Below are 16,477 nucleotides of genomic sequence, written 5' to 3' on the forward strand. Positions count from 1 at the left end.
AAAACTTCAGTTGATGGTGATTTCTTTATCTTTTATCATAAATTGAAATTGAGAGATATTTCAGAAATTAATTTAGTTGTCAAATTTCATAAATTATATCAAAAATTGACGCTGGAATTCAAATAAAAGTCTGAAAAAAAACGAAAAAATGTTGAGGCGACAATCAAGAATATCAGTTGATGGTAATTTCATTTTCCATATTTCTGAATTGAAACTGTGGAATTTTACAGAAATTATTTTATTTGTCAAATTTTCATAAAATTATCTCGAAACGATGATGCTTGAGTACAAATATAAGCCTAAAAGACTACGAAGTTTGTACGATATTGTATATTTTTAACCTGTAAACCACTTTTATTCACTTAATTGCTATCACTTATTAAAGCTCTAAACCAATTACTGCTCAAAAACGCGCATTTAGTTAGGCTTTAGGGCAGATTATAGATACATTCAGTTCGAAATTTAGGTACATTCAGTGCGAAATCCAGTTACGTTGCGTGCGCAAAAGAGGTACATAAAGCGAGCAGATTCGTGATTCAAAAATTTGGACACTTTTGCGAGCGCGGGTTGTGCAATTCCCTTCAATTTTGCCTGTTTTTGCTAAAGTATCTTTTTTTTGCAATACTGCTGCATTTTCAGTGTATTAACATAGGAAAAACGAACAGGACATACACAGATCGGGCAAGTTTGCCCGTGAAAATTTGGGTATAACTGGGCTGCATTATGTCGGCATTTTAAAATGTGCAGGTGAGTGTTTTAACCTCGCTTAAAGAACTTAGCTTGCAAGTTTAAAGTTGCCGAAGTTTCATAGAAGTCGTTGGCTATGTACTTGAAACTTCTTGCGTTTTAAATACTGACACTTCTGATTTTTTAGGCGTTCCAAAAATTGTACGTGTCTGTTTTACTGTATGTTTCAGTTCACTGTCTCGTATTCTGGGCTGAAAGTGGTCATATACTCGCTGTGTTTGTGGTTGCCATACTATATCACCCAGGTCTATGACACCAGCAACATCACTGGCATCAGATACTCGGCGTTCTTTGACCTCGGATCCATCATAGGTTTCAAACAGACACAATTAAAAAAACATTTGGGTCTTTCATATTACAGCCCTCCATGAAATTACAGCCTCCCAGTATGGTATAGTTACCATGATGGGGGCTATAGGATATCTGACCACTCAGCTGGGGGACTTTAATGGGAAAGACCCAAACATTTTAAAAAATTTGAGCAAAAAAACTGTCCCCCAATATTTTTATGAAACTCATTCTCCACTATGAACCCTGTTCAACTCCAAATCGTTATTTTGTAGGATCTCAAAAGGTTTCGACTGAATCTTACAAGAGCAAGCAAGTTCTTATAATTTTTTTAATTTACGTAGTGTATACATCCGCCATTCATGAATATTCCAAGAAGAAACCTAGGAGAAAAAAGTCTTTTTGTTTGATCTTGAATGCAAGACTTGAATGCAGAAACCAATTTAACTTCGACAATTAAACCAAAAAAATGAGAACTATTATAATCTAAAGCAAGGAGACACGATTTGCATATTTGCTTTTTTTTCTTTTTCTGCTCTCTCGACTTTTTTTCTTGATCTCTCCTCAGTTAAATTAATTTTGACGAAGGTACGAAAAGCCATACAAATTGGGTTATAACAAAAGACAACTAAATGAACTGAAACATACAGTAGAACAGACACGAAAAAAGGACACACATTACAATATAACAAGTACAATTGTAGAAGAAAAAAACAGAAATAAACTGTGTCCAAAAATAATAAAAAAAGAAAACAGTATTTTGAATGTACAAGATTGCTGGTTCCAAGTTTTGTCTCAAAAATCCACGACCACAAAAAAACTGTATCACTGTTTACTCAATTTTTGTAAAATTTTATCTTAATATGCCTCAATTAACTGAGCAATAGGGTTTTAAATAAGTTGGAAGATCGTTTCGGGAAATCCTTGGCATTCGCAGTTCAACTTCGAGCGCAAGCGCCCTCGTTGTTGAGATTTAATGCATTGAGGCTTCCCAGAATTATATTCTAACATATAAACAACACATCCCTAACACAAATTTGTAAACTAAGCAGGTTAGAGTACTTCTCTTGATAATAGTTTTGGATGCTCTGACCCGCCTCGTTTCAATCTATTTATAAATCAATAAATCGAAAAGCAGTAGTTTAAAACAGACATACTACATGTTTCTAGTTCCCAAGCACTAGAAAAACTACGTGAACTGTTTTTTGCCATGCATAGATTTCAAGCTCAGCTAAAGTGTTAAAGGAACGCCAATCTTCAGCCAAAGTAATAAAGGACCAACGTGTCTGCCCAAGTAGACGTCAAGAGCCAAAATCGTTTCTAATCAGACCGTCTAATACAAACGTTGCCTATGTTCAGACCCAATCTGACTGATGTGACCTTTGTTCAGACTATCATGCTCGCAAAACTCCGTAGGCTATGGACGTGCGCTTGAAAGCCTGTTCTGGTCAGACAACCGTGCGCTTGAGAGTCACTAGTAATCAGACGAGTGTGCTCCCCAAACCAACTCTGAGAGACTAGTGCGCCCCCAAGTCCACCTCTTGTCAGAAATTAGTAATAAACTTTGAATGACCTCTGATCGGACTCAAATGCGCCCGAACTCACCTCTGACGAGACTCAAGAAGTGCGCTGGATATAATCTGATCACAGAATAAATTTTAACTTGAACAAATCTCAAAATAATTTTGTATAATATATTTAATTCAAACATTGTTTTTTCAGCAAGGTGATCAACTAAGAAAAGCTAGTTCTAAGACTACTACCAATGAAATAAATTTTGTAAAAAAATATTATATTTAGTTTGCCATTGTTGCATGACTCAATAGATGAACTTGGAAAATCTTCTATTTATGAGTTCTCAATCACCTTCTTTTATTCAGTGCTGTATGGCGCCTACCGCCTACGACTTGTTCACAAAATAAATTCGATTGGGTTAGATAGGTCAATCATAAGATGGATATATTAATTTTTATCGCAAAGGAACGTGTTCGTAGAGATAAATTTCACTGTCAGTGATGGCTTCAGCCCGACAGCTGGAGTACCTCAAAGGAGCGTAATTGCTCCTATTCTCTTTCTCAAATACGTCAGTCGTTTGCCTCAGATAAAAGCCCAGATCACACAGTTCGCTGACGATTTTGCCCTCTATTACGGGTCACCACCTTCCAAATTATTTCAAAATCATCTTCAACCATCACTGATTTGTCTATTTGGTTGGGTTGGTGCGACTCACTGAAAATCAAAAATAAACCGAATAAAACTCGCTACTTGATCTTTAAAAACCCCTCGAAGACGGAAACTTCTCCTGCACTCAACATAAACGGAACACCCATTCAGAAGATACAATCAATAAAATTCTTGGTTATCATTTTCACTCCACACCTCAAATGGGATGAACATATACATTAACGAATAAAGTCCAATTTTGGTTTACAAATTCTGGATCAGACCTTTATTTCTGTAGTTAAATGCTTGCTGGCTGGATCATTGACATGCCCTTATCAAAAAATACAAAACACTCAAAACCGAGCCCTAAGAATTTGCCTTTGAAAACAAAGATGGTACCAGATTCAAAAATTCCACGAAGAGGAACACTTGAGCTCAGTCAGGGAAATGCAAATTAAACTGGGTATCGGGTATGCTCAAAGGGCAATCAAACACAACATACAGTCTGTATAAGAGCTGATATATAAGAAACAACAGCGCCAGCTCAACTCTTGCAAAAGCACTCTTGACCATTTCCATTACTAAATCTTCTAACCGCATATACAATAGACTAGTGGCTAAGATGACTGCTTACGAAAGTGATCAACTAAACAAAAGAATGATCTATCCCAGTTCAATTTAGGAAATTCAATGTCAAAGATCATTGTCCTTCAAACAACAGAAATGGGCTTAACGACAGAAGACCAACAAAAACTGAGAACACAAAGAGGAAAACTAAGGAAACAGGGAACAACCAAGAGCAACAACAAAGTGAAAAACAGAGACAAATATTACAAACAAGATACTGGCCATCGGATAACCATAAGTAGTTCTTGAATGGCACAGTTACGATGAACACAAAGATAATAAAATTTTCATAAAGTACACACAACTATGGTTTGAGTTCAACTCCAGCAACTTGATATTTATTTTCTTGAGGCGTTTCATCAATGCAATAAACTGCAACAAATTTCGAATTTCTCGAAGAGGAGGAAAGTGGCGCAGTGGTCAACAAATCATGTAAGTATAAACAAAAAAAACGAATTTCTTTTTGTTCGACCGCGGTTTGAGTCAAAACTCTTCGACTCCAACTTTCCTTATTTTTTCGCTATATTAAAATTATGAAAAGCAATAGAATAGTCAGACGTGCTAAGAGTGTTCGGCCAGCCGCTCGCCTAGTCATTTCGGGGCCAAATGCAACTCAATCTTTGTCATCCTTTGTCCGTCCTATTCATTTGTTTTCATTTGTTCAGCCAACCGCTCGCCTGGTCAATTCGGGTCAAAAAGGATCACAGCTGTCACCAATATTTTTTTATGCGTAATTATTGATCAACAGTTGCACCTTATTTCGACGCTTCTCATTTCTACTTTATTTATGATTATTCTACAATTTTCCTCAACACTCCACTGATTTAAAGAGAAAACGTGTGTCAAATCAAAACACAAGCAAAAGCATTCAGTATTGTGCTGCGCTTGGTTTGGTTTCAGTTGTTTTATGGTTTAGGTTAGCGTAGCACTTTTTTTATCAGCATCCCTATTTTGTAATTTTTGTTTTATGGTTTCTTCAAGTCAGAAAAAACGCTTTTCTTTGTTATTTTTCTGCCTCTATTCATCTTAACCGTTTCTTTTTTTCTCGTCAATTTTTTTTCAACATAAAAGCAGGATTATTTGAAAACAATGTCACCGATCAGAGCCTCAATTATAATTGAATCAAGCAGACAGTTAAATTATTTTAATGGAGGCTGAATTTCTTTACCATCGTACATGACACCTTGCGCGGTCCACTAACTTAACATCAGAACTGGGCGCTTCGATGCGAAACTGTTCAAATTAGTTTGTCGATTTCCAAATTAAATTCGCGACGACTTGAACATTTTAAGAACGAAGCTTTGAAACCAAAGACCTGCAGCTACATAAGACAACCTATTGCAGTGAACTATCACCCAGAAGAAACAGAACATCAAAACGAGTTGGTTCGAGTCCCACCCACGTCCATCGAACTTTCAAAATTTTTTCCATTCAATTTTATTTTTTTATCATATATACCTAAAGAAGTTGTCACACTCCTTTCACACAATTTCCACGAGGCTAGCCAAGAAAGCGATACATTAGCATTTGTATACGTCAAGTTCAACCAGCAGAAGTCCTCCATGGTACTTGAAATGGCTGAGGGCATCGGAGGCTGAGGAAATCTTTTACTACAGTTAGATAGATCATCCAGTCGTAACAAGAACTTCTCAAGTTCTTACTCAAACTATTCTTACTGTGTATATATTTTTTTCACTTCTGGTTGTACATAAATTATAATGCATTGATTATTCGAAATAACCAGGGGAAAGGCAAACACGCTCGAGCCCTTGTTTATTATCATAACGGTGCTGCATTGTTGCCTCTTGGCGGAGCCAATATCACTAAGTAAAAAAATTTAAAATAGGATCAGACCCAATTGCGCTCGAAACTCCCCTGATCAAACCGTCTCGTGACTTTTGATCAGACAATTTCTAGACAATTGTCGTGACTAAAGTGCGCTCAAAGACTTTTCCAGACCATGTAATTCGAGCGCAGGTGTTTGATCAGAGATCACTTCGGTCTGAAGACCCTGACCTGGCGGCATCGATAAGTTATCAAACTCCGAGACGAGTACTTGAATAACTTCGGTAGGGCAACCCTAGTAGTGTGTGTTTCTCCATTTGACTCCACGACGCAAGGACGCACCGGCCGTACAGCTGGAGTGAGAATATCTTCGTTCAACTCGGCAATCGATTCGTCGCTAACGCTCCTCATCGAATTCCTCATTTCACTCATCAATTCCCCACACCATCTTTCCAACCTCAGCGTCCTCACCTCATGAAGTCAAAGCGAAGAAACACACACCACTTGCCTCGCCGGCGGGCCAGCTACGCATAGAATCATAATTGAATGAATATGTTCACATAATGTTGAAATATAGTTTTATAATTGAATAAATATGTTCACATAATGATAAAAAATAGTTCGAATGCCTGTGTATCCGCACTTTGGCAAACACAAATTTTTTCAAAAGTAAGCGTAGAGCAATTAAAACGAAACCAGTTTCTTTTTAACTGGTCTCTTGAACCAGTTTCTTTTTAACTGGTCTCTTGAAAAAAAACTTCAATAACTCAAAAAGCTTAAAGCAATTAAAACGAAATCAGTTTCTTTTTAATTGCTCTGTTTACGAAAACATATACGCTTGAGTGATTTTAATTATGCTAATTATCGCTTAAATGAACACAAAATTTCCAAAAATTATCTCCACAACTACTGCGAATTGGAAACTCTGGTTTTCACCATTATAACTCACGCATTCATACGAGTAAAACGAAATGTCGATAATCCAAATCCATCCAGTATTTCAAAAGTTTGGTTTTAGGTGTGTTGTTTACTATTTCTCAGAAAAAGACGTATAAAAAACATCAAAATGTGCGCAGTTTTTGGGTACTTTCTCCATGAATATTTACCCGATTGATTTCAAACAAAGGTTAAAATAACGTACACAAAATCCCAGACAAAATTATGAAAAATTATGGAAAAATTGTTAGGGAAAAATTTGGGAAAATCTAGGAAAACATGGAAAATTTTTTAGGAAAGTTTAAAAAATATGGTTTGTAATATATCATTGGAAAGCTGAGGATTTGTAGAGTTAGGAAATAACATCAATAATACTTTCATTAATTCCAAGGTAAACTTTCAATTGCATTAAAATATTTACGTTTTTCATCAAATGCACTTAATGATTTTTTCTCAACTTTCTGAAGATACATATCATGATTAATAGATCTTATTAAATAGTTATCACAAGTAATTTGATATTCTTTTCCAAATAAACAGTTATAATACTCTTCAAATTTAATATTTTTTGCTTGTGCTCTAGTAATTCCTTTTAATTTATTAGTTGATTTGTTATTACATTTGAATGCATATGCTTTACTTCTCAAAGCTATAATTTCATCTATCCAAATACTTTCAGGTGTTTCAATTTTAAATTTACCAAGTACTTTTTTTTGTTGCTAATTTATTCATTATTGGGATTCAAATTGCTAAAATCAAATATGTCTTCTAGATTTTTCAAATCACTAATAATATCATCAGTCCTAATACTTAATACCATACTATCACAGTCGGTATAGTGATTTTGAATATTTTCTAAACCAAAATATGGTTGTAGTTTTTCATAATAAGTTTCATACATTAGCAATTTACTCAAATCTAGTACTGCAAATCCTAAATAAATAGGTTTATCCATCAGAACTTCTGTTTGTTTGAAAGTGAATGAACTATACCCCCCCACAGCACCCTCTAGAGCATAAGTCTTATGGATGCCATTGAATGATAATTTAGATTGCCATTTCAAAATTTTTTCATTTTCATTATTCTTTAGAAATTCAACTCTGATTCTATTCCTAACATTTTCCATAGTTTTGCCATAAAATGCATTATTCAATAATTTATAGAAGTCTTTTTCAAAATCATCATTAGTCTTATTTCGTTTTTGGGTATTATAATCAATATATTTTTCCAACCAGCAGGAGTGCTTAAATGATATAACTTCGTGAACTTTCGTAATTTCCATACCATGTTTCACATAAAATTTGAGCAATCGGTAGTGTACAAGATATTTTTGCTTATCAGTCCAATCACAAATTAGTTTCTTACATTTAACATAACTTTCAGGTTTATTGAGATCCATATAATCTGTAAAATTATCAATAGGTGAAAATTTATTCTCTGGACAAAATGGGAAGTTCTTTGTTTTATCTTTAATTTCATCTGGGTATTTCAAATCAACTTCTACAAAATAACCAATTTCAGAATCATCAGGAGTTGAAAGTATAGTTTCAATATCAATAGAATCAAATTTTAAATCTTTATAAGGTAATGATTGAGACATTGCATATCCATATAAATTATTAGCATCAATATATAATATTTTCTTGTGATCATCAGATTTCACATATCTATCACCCATAACACTACTTATTCCACCTCTAATATTGTTTTCAAGCAATAATATCATATCTTTATCCTGTAAGGTATCTAATTTAACATTAGTATATTTCAACCCACATTGCCAAGTATAACCAGGTAAACTCACGCTGTATAGTGGATTTATACCAAATTCTTTTACAGTTACCTTAATAAACTTTTCAAAAACATCTGCTAACAAAATTACATCAGTTTTCAAATATAGTTCAGTCAATTCTTTACCATTTTTGACTCCAAACACATCGATTATTTTATTTGTGCGTTCAGTTTCTTCATCATTTGGATATCCATTTGTAAGCTTACTATAGTAACTCTCCCTTGATAAGCTATCAAATGGAACTTCATAATCTTCAAATGATTTGAAATGTTCATAGGGATATGCCAATTTTTTGTTAAGGAGATCTATATCTTCAGGAAATTCTTTTTTGAGTAATTGCAAATTATCTTCATATAGGGACTTTACTAATGAGTCAAGTGATGATTGTAAAAATCTATAACTATCTATGAACCTTATACAACCAAAATTAACTGAAATATATTCTTCATTTGTTTTTGGGATTACTTTTAATTTCTGTGATTTTGACTTACTCAATAAAGTTTTAGAAAACAGATGGCAATCATATTTTCTAAAATTATGAAACATTACTGGAATAAAATTGCTTTGTTGTTTCTTAACATTGATGTTACAACTTTCATGTGCTGCTCCTCGATATTTGCCAGTCAAATGACAATGATCTCTAACTTACTTTTCGTTAAAAGGTAACTCACAAAACCAACATTTGTCACTGTTTTCAAAATTATATTCATCTTCAGGAAGCATATTCAGTTCAACATTAGTATTTTTAAAATAGAAATTCATTTTGTTTTCTAATTTTATAATTTCATCTACAAACCAATCTACATTATTAGGACCAAAATTTGACACATAACCACTTTGTAATACTGAGTGTAAGTCACTTACGATGTAGTAACCATTACAAACTGGATTCTGTTTATATATATTAGTAGTGTGAAGTCCCACATTCGACTCTACAGGTGAGTTATTACACTCAAAATCTGCATATATCCTAAAAGATAGAGTTATTTTTTGATAATGCTTTTTCCAATTTAATTGTTTATCGAGTGGGAGTTTAATTGCAGTGAAATCTTGTTGTTCGCACCTATCTTTATGTTTCATCAACACATGCTCATGTTCAAAGCAACTCAAGCATCTTCTACAAATAAATTTACATTTTGAATTACCTATAAATGTGTGCAATTTCTTAATTAGAACATAGTGATTTTTATAAATTAATAAGTCAATTGTGGTTTCATGTTCATTTTTTGAAAGCTCAATAGGTACTAATTTATTAGAACATAGTGATTTTTATAAATTAATAAGTCAATTGTGGTTTCATGTTCATTTTTTGAAAGCTCAATAGGTACTAATTTATGATGTAAATCTCTTAACATCTGAAGTTTTGAATCCATTTGTAAAATCGAATCCATCAATATTTAATTCATTGAAATATTCTACATAACTAGAAGTTCTCTCAGGATGTCCATTCTTACAGGGGTGTAAGTGAGCTAGTATACTCCATAAAAAGCAAAGTTTATCTTTATTCTGTATATTTCATAATGCTTGAGTTTTCAAAGGTAATTTTACATATGAAGACCCATTTAATTCATTAGTATTATAAAAATAGATAGTCATTGAAACTAATTTGTCGAATACCCAACCAGATTCTTTCATTTGTTTATTTTCGATTTGTGATTCAACTTGAGAATTGATAGTTAAGTTATCCAAATCACTTAAAGTTAGTACGTGATTTAATTTCAAACTAATGTACATTTCAGTTTTATTTTCAATGTAACCAAATTCATTCATTTTCTCAAATAGAGTTGAAAATACAACCTGATATTTAAATTTATATTGTCCTATCAATCTTGCATAGATTAATGCCATTTCTTTAAAAATATTATTGATATCTCTATTTTCAATTCTTAGATCATATTTGCTTCGAACTGTAATTTTACTATTGAGATGGTTTATGTTATGAGAATCTAGTTCGATTTTGTAGGCTAAATTTAATCTTTGAGAAAAATAATAAGGATTAATCATTTTCTGAGCTAACTGAGAATCAATTTCACTAGGCTTTTGTATAGTTAATAATTTTTTCATTGATAGTTCTTTCAAAGTTGGTACTTTTTTTCTAACAACAGTTTTAGGCTTCACTTCACTCTCTTTGAAGAATTTAGAAGGAATTATTCTTTGATTATCTTCATGCATTTTACTCCGTAAGTGTTTTGCATATGAAGCTCTTTGAACTTCAACATTACAGATATCACATTTTCGCGTCTCCATTTATTAGGAAACAGTTTATTCAAATAACTTTTTCAAAATAAAATATTTAATAGTTTTGAATCTTTGAATAAGTATACTTGGTAGCCGAATTTATCTACATAATCAAAATCAAAATTAGAGTTATTTACTAACTCAACAGAACTGTCAAACTTATTCGAGTAATATATTAGCGAATTATTACTGTAGACTTGAAAATAGTACATTTATTATCTTGAAAATCTTCATCACTAGATTCATCACTACTTGAATCATCAATAAAATTTATATCAGAATCGTGTATAGATTCATCACTACTTATTTCACTATCACTATATATTGTTTCGGAGTCACTTGGTAAGCTCATTTATACTCTCAAAAACTTCTATAGTTATTATTATGTTTTTGTCTTTGTTCATTATAGTGTAAATTAAATCAAAATAATTAATGTTATCATAATAGTTATCTGATTGTAACCATTTAACGAGCCTTAATGCTTCATATCCAAACACCCACACGCCTTTTGCATCTAAAACCACACTAGAGCCTAAATAATAGAGCATATTACAATATTTTTCAAATATAACATCATTAAAATTTAATTTCGATTTCTTCAGTAATAATAAAATTGCTGCTATTAATTTTGGATTTGACTCACGATAGAGCTGCATAACATCCATACAAATAACTGATATTTTCTACTCTGCATATTTAAATCTATTACTGAAATTAGCTCGTCTTTTTCTTTGTAATTTTGTTAGTTTTCGTTTTGGTTTTATTGCTTTAGCGTTACAAATTAAACATCTATATTCATATGGAAATTCGATAAAAAATCTTCGGTTGCAGCTTACACACATAGTAGCATATTTCATAATTATAGCATCTTCGCTTAGGACGTCTTCGGTAAGTTTTTTTGATTCCGTGTTTTCGAGTCGAGTAGTTTAAGCGTCCCATCGTCTAATTCTACTACTGATTGTGTTTTTGTTATTTTAGTATTGAATATAACTTCATATCTAGTTTTCAATGATTTTGGCATTTTTGTTTCAAACATAATTTTACCATCATGAATTATATATTTTTCATTTTCAAGTTCTCTATAAAATTTTCCGTTTATGTATTTCATTTAGTATAGATAAATTTATTCAAATTATTTTTAGATTTCACATAACTTGATCATTTTCACCTAGTGTTAAATTTGACTTCTTCAATATTGATTGATTATATCTTTCAGGCAAAAAATCAATATGGTAAGTCGGTATAGTCTCATGAATTACTTCTGTTATCATATATAGCTTATTACTCCAATTTGTAGTATCACCTTTAGAGAAAGTTTTATCAATGTCAGCAGTTCTAACTAAGTCTCCTAATTTAAATTTCGGTTTTTGTTTTTTCAGCTTATCTTGCAAGTTATTTAATACTTTCTTTTGATTAGTAACTTTAGAAGCTTGAATTGGTGTCATTTTTGTTGAACTGTGAACTGTGTTATTATATTTTTTGATTATTGGGTCAATAATATCAATCCAGTTAGCATCACCATTTTCAAATACTGGTTTCTTCAAAAGATTCCTTATAGTTCTGTTAAATCTCTCTGCAAAAACTGCTCCTTTCGATGTATATCTAGAATATCTTTTAATGTTTTGAGATTTTAAGTAAGTTTCGAAGATTTTGTTAGCGAATTCTTTTCCATCATCAGTTTCAATTAAGTTTGGTTTTCTTTTTGAATTTGTTATTATTTGTTCAAATGCTTCTTTAATCGTGGTTGCATATTTATTTTTCAGTGGAATTGTCCATCCATACTTTGAAAAGTTGTCAACACAAACTAAAACATAGCGATAACCTCTATTATTTTTCACATTATAATCGATAAGATCAAGAAGATCTAAACTCCAAGTATCATCTATACTTTTAACAATAGTTTTATTTGTAGGATAAATCTTTTTAGCTGGTTTATCATAAATTTCATCAAGGAATATTTTGGTTGGGTCCTTCTTCATTTAATTTTTCGAAAAAGTTGATTCATATATCAATTTTTTTCAAATTAATTTACATAACTCTCAAACGGACTCCTGAACCACTATAATTATCAGTTAAAGTTAAAGTTTTACCACCTGAAATTGATTTTAAGATCTGAGTAGTAGCTTGTCCAGCTTTTGGATTTTTCGATTTTGCTGCGACAGCCATACCAATAACAGGTGCAGCAGCGTTAACAGCAGGCTTTAAGAAGCGATTCCAAGCAGTTTTACAACCCTTAAATACTTTTTTCATAAAACTTTTTAAACTACCACCTTCTAATTCAAATTGTTTAGGAGTGAATGTTATCTGCTTTTGACATTTGCAATTTTGATTTGGACACATGTCGTGAAGTTTTAGAATTGTTCCATTTGCGTTTAGATCAGTCCAAGCTGACCCTGATAAGGTACTACATTGACCTTTTTTACATTTTCCACGATTTTGAAAATCTGTACCTCGTGTCATTTATTTAGTTAAAATCATTGATTTATTTCTGTTGCAGATAACACATTGCCCTTTTATTATTTGTATAGTTCTTTTAGTTCTTGGATTGATTTTTTCAGTTGTTGACTCATTAATTGAATTGGTTTTTGCTCGACATGCAACACAAAAACTTAAATTATTCATTTAATAGTTGAAAATAGAATTTGAAAGTTTCATAATTATAGAGATTTTCTGATTGTGACCATATATCATGTTCGTGAAATCTATCTCCTTTCGAAAGATTATCTTTTGCTAACAACGGTTGAATATTTGTGTAGTGAGTAGCTTCTTTAAGTTGTTCGTAATCTTTTAAGTCGAATGAAGATAGTGGTCTGACATGATCGAGTTGAATGTTGAGCCAATTCATGTCGGGAGTCATAAGATATTCAATATATTCTTTAAATTCCGAATATGAAATTCCCAATAACGCTTCTGTTGTGTCATTTTTTGATGTTATTTGTCGTAATAATGCTTTTCGAAGTCTAGCTCGTAAATTAATTGCTAATCTAAAGTTAATATCGTTTGCTTTTCTTTCTTTTTGATATTGCCTCTGATATTCTTTGTATTGTTCTCTATTATTATAGACCCATTTCTTTGTTTCCTTATTATTGCAACTCTTACATCGAAAATCTAAACCATCATTATTTTTATCACTTTTATAAAAATCTATGCACGATTTCACAACTTTGCATTTTGTACACTGTTTTTCCATCGTTTTTTAATTAGCAACTAAAATTTCAAATAATTTCGTCATATAATGGTAACTCGGGGGCACTTGGTACAATTTCACTATTTGACTGTATTGGTTTCAATCTAATATCAATCTCTTTTTTGAATAATGACTTTCTAATTGAGACATCTATTTCACACTCGCTAAAAAACTTCTCAATTTCTGTAGTTGTTCATTACTAATAACATTTTCAATCATATCACCAAAAATATCTTCAACACTAATTTTAGTTTCTCTCATAATTTTCTTTTTATTATTCAAATAATGTTCATACAATTTCTTTATATGAATTTGTAGCTTCTTTCTCATCAATAACTCCATCAATCATAGATTTCTTCAAAAGATTTTCATACTGAATTTTTAATGAATTGGTAAATGTTCTCAATCTAGCATATCTTTCCCTCATAAGTGCAATATATTCATTAATAAATATTATTGATTTCATAAATAATGCATTAGTAACTCGAATAATCGTCATGCCAGCAATTGAAGCAACGCCAGTTGCAGTCATAGTTATACCTGAAGTCACCCCCAAAATTTCTGCAATTATTGATGCAGTAATTGAAACACCTTTCTTTGTCCTTAGTGCATTAAATTTCTTTTTGTTTTTTTCCTCATAAGCAATTAAATTTTTAAGCACCCCTTCATAATTCATTTTCAAATAATTATATTTGAAGTCTTGTACTTCATTTTTATTCCTAAGTGTGATGAGATCTGCTTCAATATCTTTATTTAAGTCTTTATAGGGTTCATTCAAGTTATATGTTTTCATTTAATAGTTTAAAATCCAAACTTTTTTCTATATGTTTTATAAATTTGTCATAATCTAGTTCTCCAGTGTTAACTTTATTAGCATATTTGAATATATTATTGGTTAGCAAACATTTCATTACTAGTTGTAATATCCTCTTATCATTCGATATAATATTTGTTTGAACAATATTGTTATTTTCATCAAGAGATAATTTTGTTAGATTTGGCTCGAATTTAAATTCAATAACAGTATCATTTTCATTTGCATTTAAAACTCCGTTTTTAACCAATTGAAAATCAATCATTTTACCATTTCTGAAAATTACATAGTAGTTATCCATTTATCTAAGCAAATTACAGGTCAACTTCAACCCAAATTGCAAAAAGATCAACGCTTTTAATAGAATGGAAAGTTAATTCATCACCACTTGATAATTCAATAGGATTTTGAAATACTGTTATAGATCTATCTTCATTTGAAGGTTTGGTAAAACTTGTTACGCTTGATCCATTAATTATAATATTTTGAGTCATAGTAGTACTAAATGAACCACTTAAGCCTGCACGAATTATTCTTCCACTAGATAGCATAATAGTTTTTGATTTAATTTCGATAACTCGATTGCGATTATCTACATATTGTTTTGTTGCAGCATCACTATCATCAACTGGATCTTTTACATTGGTTATTCTCATGTCGTTGAAATTATTGATTGTACCAATTTCTTTAATATATAAAGCAGCAACATCTACCTCTTCGTTTGCAGTGAGATTAGCACTTTGTCCATTTAATCTCAAGAAAAAATTGAAACTATTTGCATTATTAACAACTTCTTCACTTTTTGTAAACGACCAAGATTCTTTCAATATAGAAAATTTTTGTGATTGGCCAGTTTCTTTCCAAATACCAAGGCCAACTCTTTTACCAATACTGCTATTAACAGCACGCATAATAAATGTCATCTTATAAGTTTTGTTTTGTATTAGTTCTGGTAGATTATTTTTTGGAATATGCATTGTATAACTATTACCACCTGTGCACTTATATCGTTCGTATTTATCACCTAAGAATGATAAATCATTAACAGTGTAACTTGTTGTATTATTACCACCATTGAAGGGAAATTCATTATATTTTAACCTATAAAATTTATCAAAAATATGTGGTGATGCAAAGATTTTCTCTAATTGATATTTTAATACGTATGGATGTGTTGAGATAGCTGCTTTTACATTATCATCAATATAACTTTTAGTAACAGCATCCTTATCATCAACTGGATTTCCAATAATCATAATTCTGTTATTATTGAAATTGTTAACTTGATTGTTTCTAACAATTGTTGAATCACTATCAATATAACTTTTAGTAACAGCATCCTTATCATCAACTGGATTTCCAATATTCATAATTCTGTTATTATTGAAATTGTTAACTTGATTGTTTCTAACAATTGTTGTATCACTATCGATATATGCTTTATTGACAGCATCATTTGCATTTACTGGATTTCCAATATCTGTAATTTTGTTGTTATTGAAAATATTTTCTTTGTTATTATATACTATATTATTATGGTTATCTATGTAATTCTTATTTGCAGCATCATTAGTATTAACTGGGTTTCCAATATTACTAATTATATTATTATTGAAATTGTTATTTTTGTTATTTCTAACAATTGTGTTATCATTATCGATATAGTTTTTCGTAGCAGCATCATTAGTGTTAACTGGGTTTGCAATATTTGTTAATCTGTTGTTGTTAAAGTTGTTTATTTTGTTATTATAAACAATATTACTATGTGAGTCTATATATCGCTTAGTAACTAGATCATATTCACCTGTTGGATCATCACTATTTATAACTTTATGTTGAAATTTTAAATCTATATTTTCATTTATTTGATCTGAAGTGTTTAATGCTTCAATATATAATG

General features: G+C 31.2%; 1 protein-coding gene across 1 annotated transcript in view; it reads left to right on the forward strand.

Annotated features, from left to right (window-relative positions):
* Positions 1-16,477, forward strand: part of LOC142339691 (sugar phosphate exchanger 3-like) — a 45,805-nt gene that overhangs the window by 7,074 nt on the left and 22,254 nt on the right. The window contains exon 2 of the mRNA XM_075389911.1: positions 918-1,059. Coding sequence (XP_075246026.1) covers positions 918-1,059 — 142 coding nt within the window. The remainder of the gene's footprint in view (positions 1-917; positions 1,060-16,477) is intronic.

This window comes from Convolutriloba macropyga, chromosome 5 (assembly GCF_964194025.1).
Source record: "Convolutriloba macropyga chromosome 5, txConMacr16.3, whole genome shotgun sequence".
NCBI classification, from domain to species: domain Eukaryota; kingdom Metazoa; phylum Xenacoelomorpha; order Acoela; family Convolutidae; genus Convolutriloba; species Convolutriloba macropyga.